The sequence below is a fragment of the Fusarium pseudograminearum genome, chromosome 4 (assembly GCF_000303195.2).
Source record: "Fusarium pseudograminearum CS3096 chromosome 4, whole genome shotgun sequence".
Lineage (NCBI taxonomy): Eukaryota > Fungi > Ascomycota > Sordariomycetes > Hypocreales > Nectriaceae > Fusarium > Fusarium pseudograminearum.
Window position 1 is genome coordinate 1914575 of NC_031954.1, and position 19743 is coordinate 1934317.

A 19743-nucleotide genomic window follows, 5' to 3' on the forward strand; every position below is an offset into this window, starting at 1 on the left:
CAATGCAACTAGCTGTGCTTCAAATACATGCACAGTACTGAGAAATCCGGTAGAGCGGAATTGGTTCAACTTCGGGTCTTAGCCAAGTCCTTGATCCTTTCACATGAGTTATAAACATCGTATTCAGTGATCTCGTGTCGCTACTAGCGAAGACTGAGTACTCAGGTATGCCTCCAGTCCTGCTGTCTCATCTCGCTCTGAAGGCCATCCCGCACATTATCCTTATCTGCCGTATTGCCGGACGCCGTGTCACCTTATAAATCCTCTAAAATCCTTGCCAGTCACAAAGCTCAATTAGTAGGCCGTTGAACTTGCTTGGGCTTTGAGCTTGCGATTGGCATGTGGCTAAGCCACCCGCTAACGTTGGACGACGACGACGACGCGGCGTCCTTATTGAGACAAGCTCAGAGATGTGTTAAAAGGGTTCTGCTAACGTACCACCGATGAGTTTACTGGGCTTTGGTCCTGCGAGTTTGAGAACGACCCATTCATTATTCTATCATGGATCATATGGACAGTGTCATGATATGGGAGAGAGAGGACGAAAAGAAAAGGAGGCTAATTTAGAGGTCGGAGCTTGGATCAAAGGCTTGCACAACTCTGTAATCCTGACTTCGTGTGTGTCTGATCGTCTTTGTTTAATTACTTCCAAAGCTCGCCATCCGCGGTTAGCGACAAGGCCATCGCCCCTTCAATCTGGCGCTTTTATTATTAGCGGCATGGCACCTTTTTGTGAAACCAGCAGAATTGCCTGCCATTCAAGCCTGCACCGGAGAGTCCGGGTACGTAGACAGGAGCAGAAGACCCTTGGAAACTCTAGCGACAGTAATTACTATGTAGTTCGCCTTCACCTCGTAGTCATGGACCATGTGGGTGGATTGATGCTCTCCCGACCGGACACGAGCGAGACTGTCTAAGAAAAGCAACGTCTCCACAATATCCTTGTTTTGCGGGCAATTAGCACGGCTACGTAAATTCAGGGACCAGACTAATAAAAGATGAGATCTCCCAGCATTTTCCTGGATCGTGGCTATGTTCCATTGTGCTTCCATTGCTTGTGGATTCCTTATTAAGGACACAGCTGTTGACCGCTTCACCAAGATCCATATTGTGCCATGTTCAGGTCAGGGTGCAACATAATTGGCTTCATAATCTTACTTGAATCATGTATAGAACCATAGTTTATGAGTCCTGTCTATAAAACTGTTCTCTATCAGTCTACGCATTTCAACGTTAGTAATTCGGAGTTGATAACCAGCTACCAAGCATTTCATGAGGAATCGCACTCATCTCAAAATTTACATGCTTCCAAGGGATCTGTTATATCGATAACTCGTGTCTCCTATCTTACGATACGCGTGTTTCGAAAATGCTACTATACAAGATCCCCCAGCTTTGGTCAGTGCAGAGCAGCATTGCTATGGAGGCAGACTGTCGGTTGGCCAAACAATGAGAAGTGCTTACTTAACCAGAACATTAGAACACTTCAGAACAGTAAAGAATATTTGTTCAGGATACCCCTGGCATGCCGATACCGCATCTATTAGATCTGGCCTGATGTGCTCTGGGGGCTCTTGCTCTCTAACAGGCGAGGATGGAAAGCTTTCATGATCGGCCAGATGCCACATGTCTCTGGACACTATGCGTGTTGTATCATGTGCCATTATTCCAATAAATGCCTAAGCAAAAGCCATTCGATTAAGTACAGTTCGTATGAACTGGCCACATAGAGTGATGTTCTTGAGCGCATTAGTATATGTCCTGACCCACTGGAGTTTTAGATGTGCGGAGTCTCTATCTAGATAGGTCGTTACTCTTTTCATAGGTAGATTGGTTGTCATGAGAGTTCATGATGCCTTCTAAGGGCCTGATAAGATAAGATATAGCCTAGATAGGTAAGGCGGCCTGTTTTATGCAAGTTATGCCTTCCAGCTCGGAGAAAATCCCATTCAATTCCCTAACCCGGGGATGCCGATCAGGCCTAACTATACGTTTGACCGAGTCAATTGCTACAGAAACATGAGAACGTGTTATCAGACTTCCTATCGGAGTTCAGTGTGCCGATTCCGAGGTACGGTAGTTGTGTCGGACAGTTAAAGTCCGCGGAAACAATGCACATAAAGTGCCAGATATCGGCGAGATTCAGCTTTGCGGCCACAAGAGTAAGAGGCGCGGCCATGCCTAAACCACAGCAGGTAGGGAAGCTGCCCAGGCCTGAGAAGAATGATGTACGAATGATCAATGGTATTCACACGAGCTAGCTTGAGTGAGCCTTGTAATGCAATGATAGGCAGATACTTAGACAGACAGATAGATAGACAATAATCTACAATGAAGGTGCAGATGACACAGCGAGGGCTCAGGGCCTCGACCAAAGTATATAAGGCCATGCCATGCCGTATCTCGATCCCAATTGTCTGGCCTAACTTATTCTTTCTCTGTTTCTTAAACTCCACGGTCAACAACAACTCAAAACCGAGAAAAGGACCCCACCACAAGTCGAGCTTGAAGCCATAGTCTGGGGTAACAACCAATCACGTTTCGCAATTCTTGTCTGAGCAATTGACGAACTCGAACAAGACCGGTATCTTCAACCGCCACGTGACCGCTCGTAGAGACAGATGCCAGGTGCCTTCAATCCATATCTACCGTACTGGCGTACCTTCTCTCAGTGGGCCTGCGACTTCGGCCTTCGGCCTTCGGTTTCCATTTTTTAATACCTTACCAAGAGCTCCCCCTCCTCTTCTTTTCTTTAAACCGTCCAGAGAACTCAACAGTTTCTTTCCACCCCCACAGAACCCACCTTGAGCCTGGTCTGGGCATAACGTACAGGACAGCACAGCAACGTTTTTGTCTGTGTAACCTCTGAGGCTCAATTGAATTGCTCACTTCAAGAGCAAGAGCAAGAGCTTCACTTCCAGACAACAGAGAGCATCGCGTGTTTCCAAGGCGGGGAACTCAAAAAGCTCCACCATGTCCTCTCCTGCCGATAACGACTCGCTTCTTGCGAAGCACTACATCGACTATGTCTACGCGCCTGGTCTGCTCCTGATTGTTGGCACTTTGATCATCAAGAAGGAATGGACTCCTTACGCCGCTCTCGTCGCCATTGCGTTCGGCATCTACAACTTCTTGGCCTTCCGTAAGTTCCATCCCGCTTCTTGCTCCCAACGCAATTGCCACGGGTCAACTAACCTCATCGGATTGCAGAGGTCAAGAAGACTCTTAAGCCCGATGTTTTCCAGGACTTCGAGCTCGAGGAGAAGACCATTGTGTCGCACAACGTCGCCATGTAAGCTGCCGATGCAATCCAAAAACCTGTACTCGCACGATTTTGCTCATTGTACTAACTGCGCGATAGCTACCGCTTCAAGCTTCCCAGCCCCAAGCATATTCTCGGTCTCCCTATCGGCCAGCACATCTCCATTGGTGCTCCCTGCCCCCAGCCCGATGGCTCTGTCAAGGAGATTGTTCGCTCATACACCCCCATTTCCGGTGACCACCAGCCTGGCCACGTCGACCTCCTGATCAAGTCTTACCCCCAGGGCAATATCTCAAAGCACATGGCTTCTCTCGTCGTTGGCCAGACCATCAAGGTCCGTGGTCCCAAGGGCGCCTTCGTTTACACCCCCAACATGGTCCGACACTTTGGTATGATTGCTGGTGGTACCGGAATCACTCCTATGCTCCAGGTCATCCGTGCTATCGTTCGTGGCCGAGCTGCTGGAGACAAGACCGAGGTCGACCTGATTTTCGCCAACGTTAGCCCCCAGGACATTCTTCTCAAGGAGGATCTCGATGCTCTCGCTGCCCAGGACGCTGGTATCCGCATCCACTACGTTCTCGACAAGCCTCCGGAGGGCTGGACTGGTGGTGTTGGCTACGTTACTGCCGACATGATCAACGTGAGTACTCATCTTCAAATTCTGACAATCCAATTCGCTGACCATTATTTAGAAATACCTGCCCAAGCCCGCCGACGATGTCAAGATCCTTATCTGTGGCCCTCCTCCTATGATTAGCGGTCTCAAGAAGGCTACTGAGAGCCTTGGCTTCAAGAAGGCCCGCCCTGTCAGCAAGCTTGTTGATCAGGTCTTCGCCTTCTAAGCATATTGAATCGATATAATGAAATGATATGCCAGATTCCTATTTGCATTGGAGGGGACAGGCGTAATGGATGATCCATGAAAGTGTAAAACTTAGCTATATAGAAAATGAATATGGAAGAGATGGAAAGATACATAACGTTAAACTTAAAAACATCTTGGGACTCATAGGGAAATGCATGTTATCTTGAAATGTTTAAAATCATGCCGAACGTGAAGACATGCCAATTCACGTTAGTCATGTACCACGGCATATTAAACTATTAATCTCAACTGAAATGTTTTGACTGTATGCAAAATTACAAGATAAAAACGCTTCCCATTCTCCCCAATGTCTCGGTGTAAGCCCATCTAACTTAATGGTACAACTAATCCCAACTGAAGGGCAGTCTTTTTTTCAGCAAAAACACGTTCTCAAATCCCAACTGTGTCTGTTTACTCTTCATCGTCAGCTGCGTCTGCCATGCTGGTATCCGCTGCAGGGCGAGGCTCGTCATCCTCATCGCCAGACGCTGTCTTGGCTTGAGCGGGCGCCTCCTCCTCGTCGTTATCCTCCTCATCACTGACAACGCGTCCACGGCGAGCTCGCTTGTTCTGTTGGCGTGGAGCGATCTCCTCCTCATCGTCGTCGTCGCCCCCTTGCTCAGCTCCGCCATCGACATCCATTTTGTCATCCTCGACAGCCTTTTCATCGACCTCAGAGAGAGGAGTTTCTTCTCTGTCGATGTTCCTCTCGGCACGTTCGAGTTCGTCATCATCGTTGTTGTTTTCTTCATCGCTATCGACGACAATTTCGGCCGACTTGAACTTGGCAGATTCCTTCTTTGTGAGACGACGGCGCTTTTTGGTCCGCTCCTCCTCTTCCTCAGATTCGTCGTCCTGGTGCTCGCTCTTCTTCTTTTTCTTTCCTCCTCCGGATCGTTTGGGCTTGGGCTCTCCTGAAGCACGCGGGGCCGTCTTGCGCTTGCGCTTCACCTTGTCCCCGGTCTCACTGTCGGTCGTCATCTCGGCTTCCATGCGAGCCTGCTCTTCCTCAGCTCGCTGAGCAGCCAAAGCTCGATCCTTTTTGGCAATCTCGTCACGCTCTTTCTTGATCTTCTCTTGCCGCTCTCGTTCTAGTTCCACGATCTTTTGGCGCTCCTCCTCACGGCGTCGAACCTCTGCCTCTCTGAGCTCCTTGGCTGCCTGTATCTTCTCCTTGTTCTTCTCCTCCCACTCTTTCTGCTTGCCAATGGCGCGCTGAAGTTGGTTACGTAAGGTGTTACGTGCCATGTTGGCACGCTGCTCCACATCATTCTTGGGATAAGGAGTCTGGGGGTGAGCTGCAATCTCATCCAAAGATGTGATAGCAGATTCGAGGCCCTCTGCAGCCTTCTCAAGCTGTTCTGTAGATCGCTTGTTCTCTGGCAATCCTTGAACTAATGTAACAAGCTGTATTTGAACAAAGGCAACATTGAACTTGTAGTGCACCTGCTCGGGAGCAACCTCAAGAGCCTAGTAGTCTCTGTTAGTATAATGCAATGTTGAGAGCGGGAGAACATACCTTTTGAGCACACTCAAGTGCCTTATTATATGAGTCGACATCACGCTCGGCTCGGCCACGGTTCAACCATGTTCTACCCAAGCAAGCAAGAATTGTCGGATCGTCTTTCTTGCCGTCTTTGGAGAGTGCAATTTCGTAGTGCTCAATAGCCTTCGAGTATTGGCGAAGCTCGGCGAAGACATGTCCCAGGTTAACATAAAGGTGAGAGTCCCTCAAAGTCTCCCGAACCTTGTTGAAGATACCCAACGCCGACTTGTGGTCCTTTTTGTCTTCCACAAGAGCAATGGCAATACCCTGGGCGGCGTAAGCGTTCTTTGGGTCAAGTGAAAGGGCCTTTTCAAAGAACTCGACGGCCTTGGCGTATATTGCGCTTCGCTTTTGCTTATCAGAATCGGATTCGCGACGCATCTCTCGCGCTTGCATGAGATACAAGTTACCCATACCAACCAAAGCATGCCTGTCATGCTTGTCATAGTTTTGCAATGTATGTTTGTAGTGGCGAAACTCAGCGTCCTCGTTAAGGTTGGCGGGGCGCTTCCTCGAGTGAACCTTGCCCAAATACCAGCCGTACAAGGCACGGACTTCGAGGTCGGTGTTGTTCTCCTGGTACAGTTTGGCAACGGCATCAGGCCCCTCCTTGTTGGGATTCTTCCTCAGCTTTATATAGGCAAGCCTGGCACGAGCATCTGTGTAGTCATCGTGTCGGGCCAAGAGTCCCTCGTACACCTCAGTAGCCTTGTCTGTCAAGCCTCTGGACTCGTAGCTTCGTGCTAGGTTGAAGCTGATTGTTGATACCAAGGCATCCGTATCCATATCAGGGTCCTTCTCGCCAATCTTTATGCAAGCGCCTAGTGCAGCCTCAAACATGTCGCTGGCAAGCTCATGCTTTTCAGCTTGTGAGTGGAAGCAGCCTATGTTGTTTAGCAACTGGGGTGGCAAAGACTTTCGGAGTGCAGCCTTAATTTCAGCTGCATCCGTGATATCCTCTGGTTGTTCTGAGTCAGGGACCTGGTCCAGCTCCAGTTGCTCTACTTGCTGTAGGCATTGCAGAGCCTTATCGGGCTGATCTGTCTCATAGAGACGTGCTAGGTTGAGGAGCACCGACGCGTCTGGGGACAGTGCCCTCTTGGGATCTTTCCAGGCATTTCGAACGCTTTCGAGTAGTGTAATGGCTTTCTTGAGCTCAGCGGACTTGTCCTCTTTGCTATCGCTGACCTGGTTCGCAAAGACTTCCTCAGCGTACAGCGTACCTAGGAGAATCATGGCCTCGTGGTTCTTGGATTGCTGAATCATTTTTTCAAGGCGAAGTTTGGCTTCTCCAAGGTCATTCTTCATGACGGACAGCTGAGCAACACCAAACTTGGCAGGAAGATAACCGGTCTCGGTTCCACCTCGAGCTTCATCAGCACGTCGGTAGTAGTCGGCTGCCCGTTCGATGTCCCCAGTGTAGTGCTCCTTTCTTGCAAGCAGATACCAACCATCACTGGCAATAGCATTGACGTCTGTGTACTGGATAGCCTTGTGCGCCAATTTGTCGACATTGTCCCAAGCCTTTCGAGACAGAAAGTACCCAGAAAAGGTAGAGCAGGTTAGTGGAACATCTTTATCCAACTTGAAGGATTTTTGTGCGTATTCCGTCATTGCTTTCTTGTAAAGCTTTAGGAAATCGTCGCTGTTTACCGGCACATGACCACTGGCATCCAAGTAGTATAGGCCGAGCAGGATGTTGGCAACCTTGGAGTTGGGGTTGATCTCGAGGCATCTCTCCCAGGCCATCTTGGCATCGTCTTTGAAGCCGAGCTGCCAGAAACAGCAACCAATACCGATTCGAGGGTCCGGGTCGACCAAGTCAGGCATTTTCTGCAGGACGTCTTGGTAGATTGTTAACGACTCGGGATATTTGTGCATCGAGAACAAAGCCCGAGCTTTGCCCATGAGCGCCAGCATGTTTTTGCCTTGAGACACACGCAGAGCATCATCGAATGACTTGACAGCCGTCTTCAGAAGTTCGTGCTTCTCAGATCCAATACCTCCCGCGGTCTTGGATGGTGCTTGTAGGGAAGCTCGTAGAAGCAGGAGGACACCGCGAGCGAGAAAGATAGGCGGGAATGATGGGTTCAATCGGGCAGCGTCGTTAAGAGATGATGTCGCGAGCTGAAGATAATATTCCTTAGTCTTGGCCTCGGAGACGGATGTGCCCTCAGGGGCAACACGCGGCGCCTCTCTACTCTTCCACAAATACATCCAGCATAAACAACAGACCATGCTGACTCTATCACGCGGGTTGGCGCTGTTTTTCTGGATCTCGTTGCCGCCTCGCTGGAGCATCTCGATGGCATGGTCGACCTTGTGTTGTTTAGCATAAGCTAAGGCGACGGTCATCCAGTAGGTCTTTGCGGCGTTTTCGTTCTCCAAGAGGGTACAAAGATCGGCAGGTTCGTCGACGAGGTCCTCGAGGTTGATTTCGACAGCTTCATCAGCCTCGCCGCTAGGGATGGGAATGTCGATGGCGGAGGGGATGTCGCTAAATCGAGTGCTGACGGGCGCCGACTGGGCGCCGCCATTGACACCATTAGCGGTGCCGTTTTGTGAAGAAGACATGGTCGTGAGGATGTGTGCGTGTATATGCGGAAAAGATGTGGTGTTCGTTCGGAAGCGAAAAGTTGGGTCGAGAAACGCGTCGCTCGTAGCTAGCAATGCGCCTCGATTAAAAGGAGGATCAGCTCATCGAGTGGTTCAAAGACCAAGCAGCATAATCAATCGCAAAATCTAAGCTTGCTTGGGGGGGGGATTCAAGGTTGTATTGGCGAAAAGGATGAGGATGGTAATGATGGCGCAGATTAGTATGTAGTTTTGGCGTGTTAGTTTTGTTGTATCGCAGGATGAATGAGAATCTGAGGAGCTGCTTCTCGAGGTTCAGGCGGTAGGTACGTACATTTATTGGTGGGGCATCCGCCACTACCATGATTGGTCAATGACTTACACGATCGAAACGTCCAACGACAATCGACATGTTAACCAGACAGAGAAGTCTAATTATTTCTTAATTATGCCGATTTTTAAGAGATCATTTGCTTGGAGGACCTAGCAGTTTCTTATTGATTTTATTCGATGTATGGTACGAGTGTCTTTGTAGAATTCGTGAGTGTCCATGCTAGCCTCGATAGCCTTTTGTCATTAAATCGAACAGGACACCAGAACAGTCCAGAGATGAAAGAAACGCAAAGACAGAACATAAGAGAGAACAAAACAGCTCGTGGGAGTATTTTTGCTGTCTCTTTTATTGTGCCACAGTTGTCAAGAATCTTCTTGTAGTTATGTGGGCTTAACTTCACCACCCAGATTAGACACCTCCCTCTATCATCTAGATTTAGCAACCCAACACCTAACATAGCAGCGTAGTCGTCTATTACATTCACAGTAACACGAGATTTGAAGTGAAGTGAATTGACTTCAGTCAGGCGGATCGTCACTAGCTTGTTATGTATGCGAGATACCTCACGCACAAATCGCCCTAGTGCGCTCTGCCTGCTTCGCTATTTGAAGTAGAGGGTTCGCGGTCAAATGATGAGTGCGATATGAAACAGTTTAGTATTTCCAACACTACTTGCAGCTCGTGACCTTATACCACTAGTAGCTTGGGCCTTTATGTATGTACCCCTATGTAGGCCTGACTTGTAGATAGAATGAGTATCGCGTTCCGCTGCGGCGAGAGAGCCATCAGCATGCACTTGGCAGGCAGTGTTTGCCCGCTCTGCATTCTCTGCATTCTCTGTAATTTCTGCCTGCTGCCTATGCTCTCTCTCTCATCCAACTACGAAATAAACTTCTTTCTTTTCCCTCCTGCATCTGCCTTTCTTCTCTTCAACACACACCAAGGCTCGATCGCTAGGAAATCGAACCTCCTACGTTGTTGGCTATTGAAAGTCATATCTTGCATAATTCGACCTCTTATTCTCGATAATTAGAGAGCTGATACTCTAACCTTTCACACTTATCGCCTTGGAATCTGATTTCCCCCCTCACCATCACATGGAGGCCCTCTAATTTCTATGCGCGGCGAAATCATCGCCCTCTTTCTCTTTACTTCTCTCCTTCAGAACGAACGAGCTTTTATCCTGATCTCTTTCCACTCGATTCTCGAACAGTTACTTCTGTAGCCCCTTCCCTCCGGTTCTCGATCCTACGCGAAGTATTATTATATAATCTTCAGCAGTTCAGCGCGAAGCAGCAGTTGCTTGTATTCTGGGCTATGGCTCCTATCTTGGCGAACGTCGGCCCTTGGATGAGCCTGTCAACTATTCATGCGCGTAGCAAGAAATGTTATTCCTGGAACTGTTTGACCCCTTCAGAACAAGCCGGTGTTATCACCAGCGTTGTCGTAACGGCTATGATCCTCCTCTTCGTGTACATGTATTATCTAGGCAGAATCACCATGGCCCATCAGGAGGCTGCCACCAGACGCCAACGTCGGCACCGAGAGCGCAGAAGAACCCACGCACAGCTTCATCCGGTCTCCCTTGTTCAGCTCCCTAGAGTGCCGCACTATCCAAGTGAGAATGTGGTTTATGCATGCACACCGTTTATCTATCACCCGGGGGGGCAAATCGACAATTTGCAGAGTCAGGCTACTCGGATTCTGATTCCCCAGCATCCTATCCCCGCAGTCACACCCCTTGATCCAACAACCTATGCTAGCTTTCCAGCGACATATGTTAACTCACCCGGGAGTCATCCCCAGCCAAACCGAAGACCCAATTCGATTTTGAGCTCAGCCCCCTCAGAGCGCTCGTCAAGAGAGCAGTATGAATGGTGGCAGCGTATGCGTCGAGTTTTCGGGATCCCTTTGGGACGAGCTTCGACAATCAACAGCGATTCCATGCCGGGTACTCCTATCATCCCAGCATCTGGGCGAGAAGCAAGACACGGTCGAATGGGGCCTGAACGAACAACACTTACTCGACTTCAGAACCCTGACTCCGACCACACTCTCAACTCGAGTTACTCAGGCCACAATGCTCGAAACCGAGACGCTGGGCATCGTGAGACCACACATGTCCAGTCACCCCCATCAGCCGTCGCCACGGTACACAGTGACGACTATGATATCGTCTGATGCAAAGCTGCCAAGCATCGCAAGCACCTTAGGCATTGCAGAGCTCATCGATAAGATTCGGAATCCGGCGAAGCCGAGTTCTTCCCAAAGATCAATCGATGCTGGTGATCGATAGACGACAGCACTCCGAATCGACAGACGAGAGACAATGTCATGCCTTTCCCGCCTCAGTCTATTGTCAGAATTGTTCATGTTGGTTTTCATTTTACAGAGAGCGCGGAATTTGGAAGTGGTTTCACCGCTTCGTTTTACCGAAGAGTTATTGTCAGAGAACATCAACTTGGAGAAGAGTATCCAAGAACCCTGACTGGAAAAGCAGGCGAGCGGAGTTTGGTTTTTATTGCAGCAGTTTTCTTTTGTAAGGAGTCCTGAATTCTAGGACGCATATTTATGCTTGGTCAGGGTATGGTTTTGAGAGCAAGACCTTTTGAGTATTCGCTCATGTTCATGTAAAAGGGTTGACGGTGGATTTTGTGGATGTTATGGATGTCTCCCGACTCTGGTTGGCTCTATTGCACGTTACGATATGCAATGTTTGGAGATGGTTTTTGTACTAGATGTACAGATTTCCTTGCTGTGTAAGTTTAGGAGAGAAATAAACAGGTTTTGCGTTATCTATCCCTTGAGAACACAGGAACACAAACATGTGATAAAGGTGAACACAGCCATGATAAATCCAATAGGTCATTACTATCAATTCCCAAATAGAACGGAGTTTGGTTCCATGTTAGCCAGTATCATTCAAGTCTACATACTAAAGACCAAGTTATTAATTAAAAACAATAATAACCAGCGCTAATCCTAGCAAAGTTCCGGTCTTGGAGTTGGTTCCACAACAGGCAAAGTACAAGTTCGAAGCTTTGGTGGCTGCCCTGGCTCAAGGCCCTTGTTGATTTGCTTTGCTTTGCTTGAGTGCCTAAACTCTACTTGGACACTCAACTCAGCCCAGCCCCAGTCAACGTCATCCTATCCTATCCCTCCCATTCTACATACTAACTTTCCTACCTACCTACTTTACCTTACTTCACTTGATTGCCGACACCGCCGACCTGACCACGACATACTTTTCCCTTTGGCAAACTGCTTAAACAGGACACCAAGGAATGCGACTCGACTGGACCCCATTCGCATCAATTCGTTCATCCTCGTATCACTCCATTAGACCCATGCTTGCCCCTCCCCCGCTAGCAACGACCTGCATTTGAAGCTCTCGTCCGCCAACAGCCCGGAGCTCTTCCCAGGTTCCAGCTTAACCGCGCGAAATAGACTCTGCAAAGAAGTCGGTCTGCAGCGACCATCGCGATTCTCCCTAATACCCTTCAACATGTGGAACGACGAGGATAACAACCCGTACGGAACCAGCTTCGATAGACGGGATTCGCAATCATCGTCCATCAACCCGACCTCTCCGTCCACTCGGGAATGTACGTTCTACTAAACCACCGCCATGCCTTGAATTTAATTATTGTTGCCAACACAAATCGGGCCTTGGATGCTAACAATGTATCTCCAGATCAGCGCTTCGAACCCCCTCAAACGCCAACCTCCGACAGCGACAATGAACACAACCATGGCGTAATTCATGACGACAGTGACGATGACGATGAAGATTTGACACAAGATGCTGGCCCAAAGCGCAAGCCTGGCGGCTACGATAGTCGCATCGAGCAGATTCTCTATGAGAACCCCAAACTGTCCATTCTCATCACGGATGCTGGTAAGAGCATAGAGAGTGGCGGCAGGTACATTGTGTACACTATCAAGACCGGAGTATGCCTCTTCTGATCTGCTCTTCCTGGCAATCTCACTAATCATATGTAACAGGATCTTGAGGTGCGCCGCCGATACTCCGAGTTCGCTTCTCTGCGCGATGCTCTCACTCGTCTTCACCCTACCCTCATCGTTCCTCCCATCCCTGAGAAGCACACCATGGCCGATTATGCTGCCAACCCAACGAATGCGAAGCAAGATCAACAAATCATTGATTTGCGCAAGCGCATGTTGGCAGTGTTTTTGAACCGTTGTCGCCGGATGGAAGAGATTCGAACAGATGGGGTCTGGTGGCGATTCCTTGACCCGAATGCTAGCTGGGTAGGTTCTTCGTCTCAATGCGCGGCCATCGTTATGGGTTACTAACAGCAGATTAGAGCGAGGTCCTCCACTCTCATCCCGTGGCTTCTATCCCGAAATCGATTTTGAAGGCGCCTCCACTGAACCCTGCGAACCCAACTCCTGCGCACAACTACTTACCCATTCCGGCTGCGTCGGCAAAGTTGAAGACGGTGGCCGGTACCAATCATGACAACAGCTCAGGCCATATCCAAGCAGGACCCCATGCCTTTGGTCGATTTCCACCTGAAGGACATAATCTCGGCGAACAGGAACTCGACCCTTACTTCATATCTTACGAATCTTCGATTAAGGACCTTGAGCAACTTCTGACTGGACCCATGGAAAAGGTGAATCGACGAACCCTCAGCCATCTTTCATCATTAGCAGCCGATCTTTGCGAGCTGGGCTCCGTTTACAATGCCTTTGCGGTTTCGGAGCAGGCACCATCACTCGGACCTGCTATTGAGCGCATAGGCCAGGCGGCTGATCTGTCATACATTGCGACCGAGGAACTGTCGGGTTCTCTGGGCGCAAGCTTTGCCGAACCGATGCGTGAGCATGCGCAATTTGCAGGTGTTGTCAGGAGCGTGCTAAAGTACCGCGTGCTTAAGCGTGTACAGCAAGATCTCACAACTGAAGAGCTAAGCAAGAAGCGAGCACTCCTTGACCAACTAGAGCAAAGCGAAGCCGAAGCTCGAAGGATCGAGAACTACCTATCCAGCAGTCAACAAATTTCACCGCCGCCAAAGCGATCGACGAGCCTTAGGGAGCCGCCCTCTCACCAGCGACGGGATGGTAGCCAGGAGGACACTGAGTCCATCGATTCTGATTTCCCAGGGACTCATGGTGACTTCTCATCCCATACCCCTTCAGCCAGCCAAGGATTGCCCGAAAGAAGTACCAGTGTGCCCTCTCATAAGAAGATGCCCAGTGGGAACTCGATAACGAACAAGATCTTTGGACCCATTCGCCATGCCGTGCAAGGAGTTGTTGACGTTGATCCGGAGAGAACTCGCCGTGATTTGATCGGAAAGACGAGAGAGAGCATCGGTCAGCTGGAGCAAGCCCAGGTTGTCTCGGAAAAGGATGTCAAGGAGGCCAGCGCTAGTGTGCTGAAGGACATGAAACGTTTCCAAAAGGACAAGGAGGATGACTTGCGACGATACATGGTGAGTTGCCGCGCGTAACATTGACTGCACATCTGAATGCTAACACTCAGTAGCTTGCGTATGCGCAAAGTCAAATCGAATGGGCGAAAAAGAGCAAGCAGCAATGGGAAGAGGCTCGAGCAGAGGTAGAGAAGATTGATGAGTCCTAAAGCATGCTTTTGTCTTTTTGATTTACGGTCGGTTTGGAGCTTGAAGCAGTAGAGGGTAAGATCAGTGTGGGGAGCAATGTTCCCATTATAATTCATACAGTTGACTGCATATCATGTCCTCGCGGCTGCTGGGTTCCCTTTGATTAAAAAAGACCTCTGTCGTCTTGATTGTGATATATCGAACTCTTGGAATCGAGAACGGCATTCTTGGTTTGCACACTTATATCATTCTTCACGACCCATAGGCCGGGGATGGTACTCACTGAGAAGATCTGGTATACAATTGGGCTTAGGACAGAGTAGCATTCATCAGTCATACTTCATAGAATATGGTTGAAAAATTATGTTTGAAATGAGACGCTGGGGATAACCAAACTTGGAACTTGTTCTTCCTCACATGGGTCTTGTCACCGAAAGCCTATATTCCGTCGTTCCTTGTTGGCCTTTTATTGACGAATAACGATGAGAAAAATTGAGCCCAGAACCGGAGCCTGATATTAATTCGTCATTACTTCCATTTAGATTTTCCATAGCAGCAACAAGAGCCAGTCTTTCAGCTTCACTCAATATTGTGAGTGGTAAGGCTGACTTGGCATGGTCCGAAACAGGCAAAATCCACCAGATCAGCATGATAGAATGTGCACACAACAACTTGTGACTCTTATCAAGCTGACCATATACTGTGTGACTCATTAATATATTGCATATGAATTCATGGAACATGAATGTGACCTGATGAGAAACCCCGACGTTTTGTAAACGAAGCACAGGCAAAGTCTCTACTAATGTGACGTGCAGCGGCCTTATCGATAACGTTACATACAAAGGTACTTCCCTGTCGCGACAACACCTTTCATCCGCCTCATGCACAAAGATTCCAGAACTATTCGCCATGGCGCAACAGGATGGGCCTATCACCTCCATCGCGGAGCCAGGTGTCAAGGCTCACGGCCAGCTTTTGCACGAGATGCGAAGGGAGGTCGCAACCCTTCTCGGTAGATCGCATACGGGGTTTCCTGGCGCTCAGCCCGTGAGCTTCGCCCGGCAGCATCTTGACGAGCTCGCGCAGCACGAGTAGGAATAGCCACTGACATTTGACGATCTGAACTAACATTGGATTGCAGCTACTATGTCGTCGAGAAGTCAGACGGTATCAGATACCTTCTTTATTCAACAACCGACGAGACCAACAACGAGGCGCACTACCTAATCGATCGCAAGAACGACTTTTGGTTCATCACAAACAGGAGCCTTCACTTTCCCCTCGAGACGTCCCCGGAAGCCTTCCACACAAACACGCTTATTGATGGCGAACTGGTTTGGGACACCGGCTCGGACGGGAAGCGCGTCCCCATGTTCCTTGTCTTCGACTGCCTGGTGCTGGACGGTGCATTGCTTATGGAGCGAACACTCGACAAGCGCCTCGCATACTTCGACCAGCGATTCTACCGCCCTTATAAGAAGCTGTACCAGGAGTACCCGCAGGAACTGGAATTTCAGCCCTTTTACGTCGAAATGAAGAAGCCCCAGTTCGCCTACGCCATCGACATGATGTTCAGAGATATTCTACCCAAGCTGAAACACGGCAACGACGGACTTATTTTCACCTGTCGCACCACGCCCTACAAACACGGCACCGACACTCACATCTTGAAGTGGAAGCCCCCGGAGGAGAACACCATTGACTGCCGTCTACGTTTGACCTTCCAGCAGGTTGACCCTACAGAGTCGGACCGTCGAGAGGGCATCACGGAGCCATTCATCGACTATGACAGTATCCCAAAAGCCGAACTGTACGTGTACAGAGGGGACAGCGGTCCCGATAAATATGAGTTCTTCAATGATGTACATATCAATGAGGAGGAGTGGGAGACCCTCAAATCTCTCAACGACCCATTAGACTGGCGCATCGTCGAATGTAATATCGACGAACAGGGAAGATGGCGTATTGTTCGTTTCCGTGACGACAAGAACGAGGCAAACCATACCACCACCACCAAAAGTGTGCTTCAGAGTATTGAGGACCGAGTCTCGGAGAAGGACCTATATAGAGCAGCTGGTGATATCAAGAACGCGTGGAAGGCTCGGGCCAGCAGGGGCTCCAAGTAGAACAGCTGTTCCACGGACATGGCGTCTAGAAGAATATTGGTTCTGTATCGATCAGGCGAGGCGTTAGAAAAGGCATCAGGACTAGTATATGTATGTTTCAGTGCTGCCGTACTCGGCATTTAGAAGAGCTCCATCCATTATTTGTTACTATTACGATCACTATCCCGAAATCACCTTGACTACTAACCCACACATCACAAAGCCAAATCACAAAATACCTCAACAGATAAAACAATGCGTGCGTTGCCGGAGTAAAATAATCATGTTATGCTATTAAACTTTTATTATCTATACCTAGCACCCAACGTCACCTTATGCATTACCTAGGTATGCAGCATAGCACAAGCCAAAAGCAGATTTACAGACCCCTCGCTTTGCTTTCCAGTTCCCATGCCAAGTCCGTTGCCAGTTCCGACCGATGAAACTCCAAGACGCCAGAACAATGGCTTCGTGTTCATACAAGTGAATCTGAACCCTTCGTCCACTTCGCAGGGTTCCCCAAAGTTGTTGCCTTACGCGGTAGCTCGCTGGCAGAAATTAAAGGAGAAACATGATGACAGCAACAAGCATGACAGTGCAGCTGAGGTTAGTGGTTCCGCTGGTGCCTCCCCAACCTCGAGGCTCAGGCTTCTTGGTGCCGCCAGAGATAATGACGGGAGTGGGAGTGGGCATGTGAGGCACAATGGGGTTGTTGCCGGTGCTATCAGGCAACGTAGTGTCATTAGCGGTTGGGTAGGGAGGTTGAGGAGGGTAAGGAGACGGGGGGACGAAAACTGTCGTGGTAGAGGTGGAAGCATCACCCTCGGTTTCGTAGATCGTTGCGGTGACTGTGCTTTCAGGAGGAACACCAACGATGTTTGTAGGTTTCGAGTAAGGAAGTGTCAGAACGAAAGTGGTACATGATGTGACAGTGCTTTTGGGGGGCAGCTCAGGGGGGACCACAGTGGGGGTGAGATTCGAGACGGTGATGGTCGTGAAGACGCTATCGGTGACCGAGGTGTCGGTTTCAGACCTTGTGACAGTCTCTGGGTTTCCAGTGACAACAGCATCTGGAAGACCGCTAGTGATTGATGTGTCAACCTTGGTGGCAGTAACGGTCTCTGGGTTGCCAGTGACAGTAACATCCGGAAGATTGCTAGTGGCTGAGGTGTCGATTTCGGATTTTGTGACAGTTTCAGGGTTGCCAGTGACAACAGCGTCTGGAAGACCACTAGTGACTGATGTGTCGACGTCGGTCTCTGTAACAGTCTCCGGGTTACCGGTGATAATGGCATCAGGAAGGCCACTAGTGACCGAGGTGTCGATTTTGGTCTCTGTAACCGTTTGGGGCTCTTCGGTGACAACGACAGGGGTCCCAGGGAGAGCAGCGGAGGTGGCTGCAGGACTTTCGTCGGGGGTGACAATGAAGGTCACAGTCGCTGTCATGGTAACAACATGATCCTCGCAGTACTCGGTAGTTTCTTCAAAGGTGGTGGTTGAGACGGAAACAGGGACCTCATCAGGTACAGTAACGTACGTCGTGCCAGTGACAGTCTCGAACACAGTCTCGATCTCAAGAGTGGGAGTATGTCTGACCTCATAGATGGTAGACAGTGCAGTCTTGGTCCTGTGTAAATAGTCAGCCTCTGATCCTCAGAATGTTTAGGTGCCGGGTGCATACGAGATTGGATACGAAGCATCAGCAGTTTGGTCACGGCGGGCCATGAAATGTTCATGTTGGGCGCTAGCGGCTTGAATGGCGAGGATAGGCTCTTGAGAGGCTTCATCCAAGGCTTCATTGGAAGAATCATTATGAGCGGCTATTCACTGTCAGTCGCTTCATGCCGTAGTGATATGGAGACATGAAACCTACCAAAGTGGGCACCAAGAACACCCATGCCGAACATGGCGACGAAAAGACAGATGAGAAGAAAAATGCCGACGAAGATCTTCTTCAGCGGGCAAGACTTCTTGGCTTTACTCTTGCTCTGCTTGGGGACGCGAGGAGTTGTCTCCCCCTTCTCGGCATCGATTGCGTTTGCCACTGGAGACACAGTCAGCGGTAATGGACGGCAGAAGGAAAATGACGGTGACGTACTTGAACCGGTTGATAGAGGTAAATGTCGGATAATCAAAGTTACTATTATGACAGTTAGTGTGAGGTTTGCGTCGGGCAGATGATCGCACGACTGCAGTTTACTGAGAACGTGCCGCCGAAACGACGTAGATAAGGAGATGAAGAGCGGAAGGCAGAAGTTCAAGAAGATTAGTAACATACCGATTGAGGACATAGAATAATGAGTTTGCTGGTATGGGGAAAACAAAGAATGTTAGACGTTGTGGTAACGAAGTTTGGTGGAGGAGTGAAGCAAAGAAGGGGACGGAGGTGGGAAAGAGGGAAATATAAGCAGCTGGTGACTCGAATAAATAAAACAAAAATGGCAGGAGTAGATCTCGGGCCAGCAGCCAGAAAGAAAGAGCCTGTGATTCAGTGATTCACCTCCAGGCAGCGAGGGCCGCCTAGGCAGGGAAAGACCACACGCATTTCGGCTTCTCTGTCGGCTGGTCTGCAGCTGGCAGGCAGTTGCAGACTTGACACTCCCAGATTTACCCTCCCTCGGTTCAAAAACATGCCTGCCGAACATCACAAACATAGAGTCTGATAGACTCTTGCGACTGGAGAAAAGAAATTGGATCAGGGGATAACTCTCAGTGTCTACTTACAACGGAGTTGGTGATACTTTTCTTTTATACCCTCAGTGCTGTCCTTGTCAAACGAGAGTTGGTCGAAATACGGAAGAGAGTGAGTAGAAAGAGCGAGCCGATTTCAAAGAGAGAAGAGGTAAAGCATGCAGTAAGTACTAAAGTAAGAGGAAGAAAGGAAAGGATTGTTCTTCCCCTGGGAGGACCACTCAACTTGTACTCAGGAGCTTGCCATCCAAAGCACTGCAGCAGAGACGCAACACCGTACCTCCCTAATCTGCTCCCATTAACGGGATACCCCTTTGTCAGGGGTGGGCAACTTGAATTAATACGTTCCTTCCTTTCTACGGCATGTCGAGAAAATGATTCGACGCATGACAGACGACACGGCCAAACTTGTGTTACGGAGATGTAGCCCCAGTTGCTCCTGGCCGAAATCGCTAGGGGACTTTCTTGCACGGAAACACAAAAGGGGGATCCTGTGACAATGTCGCCTCGCGGTGAAATGAAGCAAACATGATCGCGGTCGTACACCAACGGCTATGATGGGACGACTCAAGTATTACAATGTTTCCACGACACATACATGCTGTGTGTGTGCCTGCTTCTGCAGCTACCGTTTTGAGAACGAACCGAGTCAAAGTACCATTGAAATGAGTTTACGGACGAGCCGACCGATGAGAGGCCAGTGACAGAAATAAAAGACTCGAGGATAGTCCTGGTCTAATGCCTTGATCCTCCAATCCACCGTCACCTG

The 19743-nt window shown here is 49.3% G+C and overlaps 6 protein-coding genes across 6 annotated transcripts; 4 read left to right on the forward strand and 2 right to left on the reverse strand.

Annotated features, from left to right (window-relative positions):
• Positions 1-2973: 2973 nt before the first annotated feature.
• FPSE_04777 (uncharacterized protein) lies at positions 2974-4107 on the forward strand (the record flags this gene model as incomplete). Its single annotated transcript, XM_009257895.1, has 4 exons — positions 2974-3142; positions 3211-3292; positions 3362-3905; positions 3958-4107. 4 exons carry the CDS (start codon positions 2974-2976, stop codon positions 4105-4107), a joined length of 945 nt encoding a protein of 314 aa, XP_009256170.1.
• Positions 4108-4541: 434 nt separating this feature from the next.
• On the reverse strand, positions 4542-8250 carry FPSE_04776 (uncharacterized protein; the record flags this gene model as incomplete). Its single annotated transcript, XM_009257894.1, has 2 exons — positions 4542-5600; positions 5650-8250. 2 exons carry the CDS (start codon positions 8248-8250, stop codon positions 4542-4544), a joined length of 3660 nt encoding a protein of 1219 aa, XP_009256169.1.
• Positions 8251-10084: 1834 nt separating this feature from the next.
• FPSE_04775 (uncharacterized protein) lies at positions 10085-10765 on the forward strand (the record flags this gene model as incomplete). The annotated part of the gene is made up of 1 exon (XM_009257893.1): positions 10085-10765. One exon carries the CDS (start codon positions 10085-10087, stop codon positions 10763-10765), a length of 681 nt encoding a protein of 226 aa, XP_009256168.1.
• A 1324-nt stretch (positions 10766-12089) lies between these two features.
• On the forward strand, positions 12090-14195 carry FPSE_04774 (uncharacterized protein; the record flags this gene model as incomplete). The annotated part of the gene is made up of 5 exons (XM_009257892.1): positions 12090-12189; positions 12279-12535; positions 12590-12856; positions 12913-14046; positions 14100-14195. The coding sequence occupies 5 exons, from the start codon at positions 12090-12092 to the stop codon at positions 14193-14195; spliced, it is 1854 nt and encodes a 617-aa protein (XP_009256167.1).
• Positions 14196-15087: 892 nt separating this feature from the next.
• FPSE_04773 (uncharacterized protein) lies at positions 15088-16304 on the forward strand (the record flags this gene model as incomplete). The annotated part of the gene is made up of 2 exons (XM_009257891.1): positions 15088-15269; positions 15320-16304. The coding sequence occupies 2 exons, from the start codon at positions 15088-15090 to the stop codon at positions 16302-16304; spliced, it is 1167 nt and encodes a 388-aa protein (XP_009256166.1).
• Positions 16305-16841: 537 nt separating this feature from the next.
• Positions 16842-18574, reverse strand: FPSE_04772 (uncharacterized protein; the record flags this gene model as incomplete). Its single annotated transcript, XM_009257890.1, has 5 exons — positions 16842-17910; positions 17965-18103; positions 18157-18327; positions 18382-18423; positions 18562-18574. The coding sequence occupies 5 exons, from the start codon at positions 18572-18574 to the stop codon at positions 16842-16844; spliced, it is 1434 nt and encodes a 477-aa protein (XP_009256165.1).
• Positions 18575-19743: the final 1169 nt, after the last annotated feature.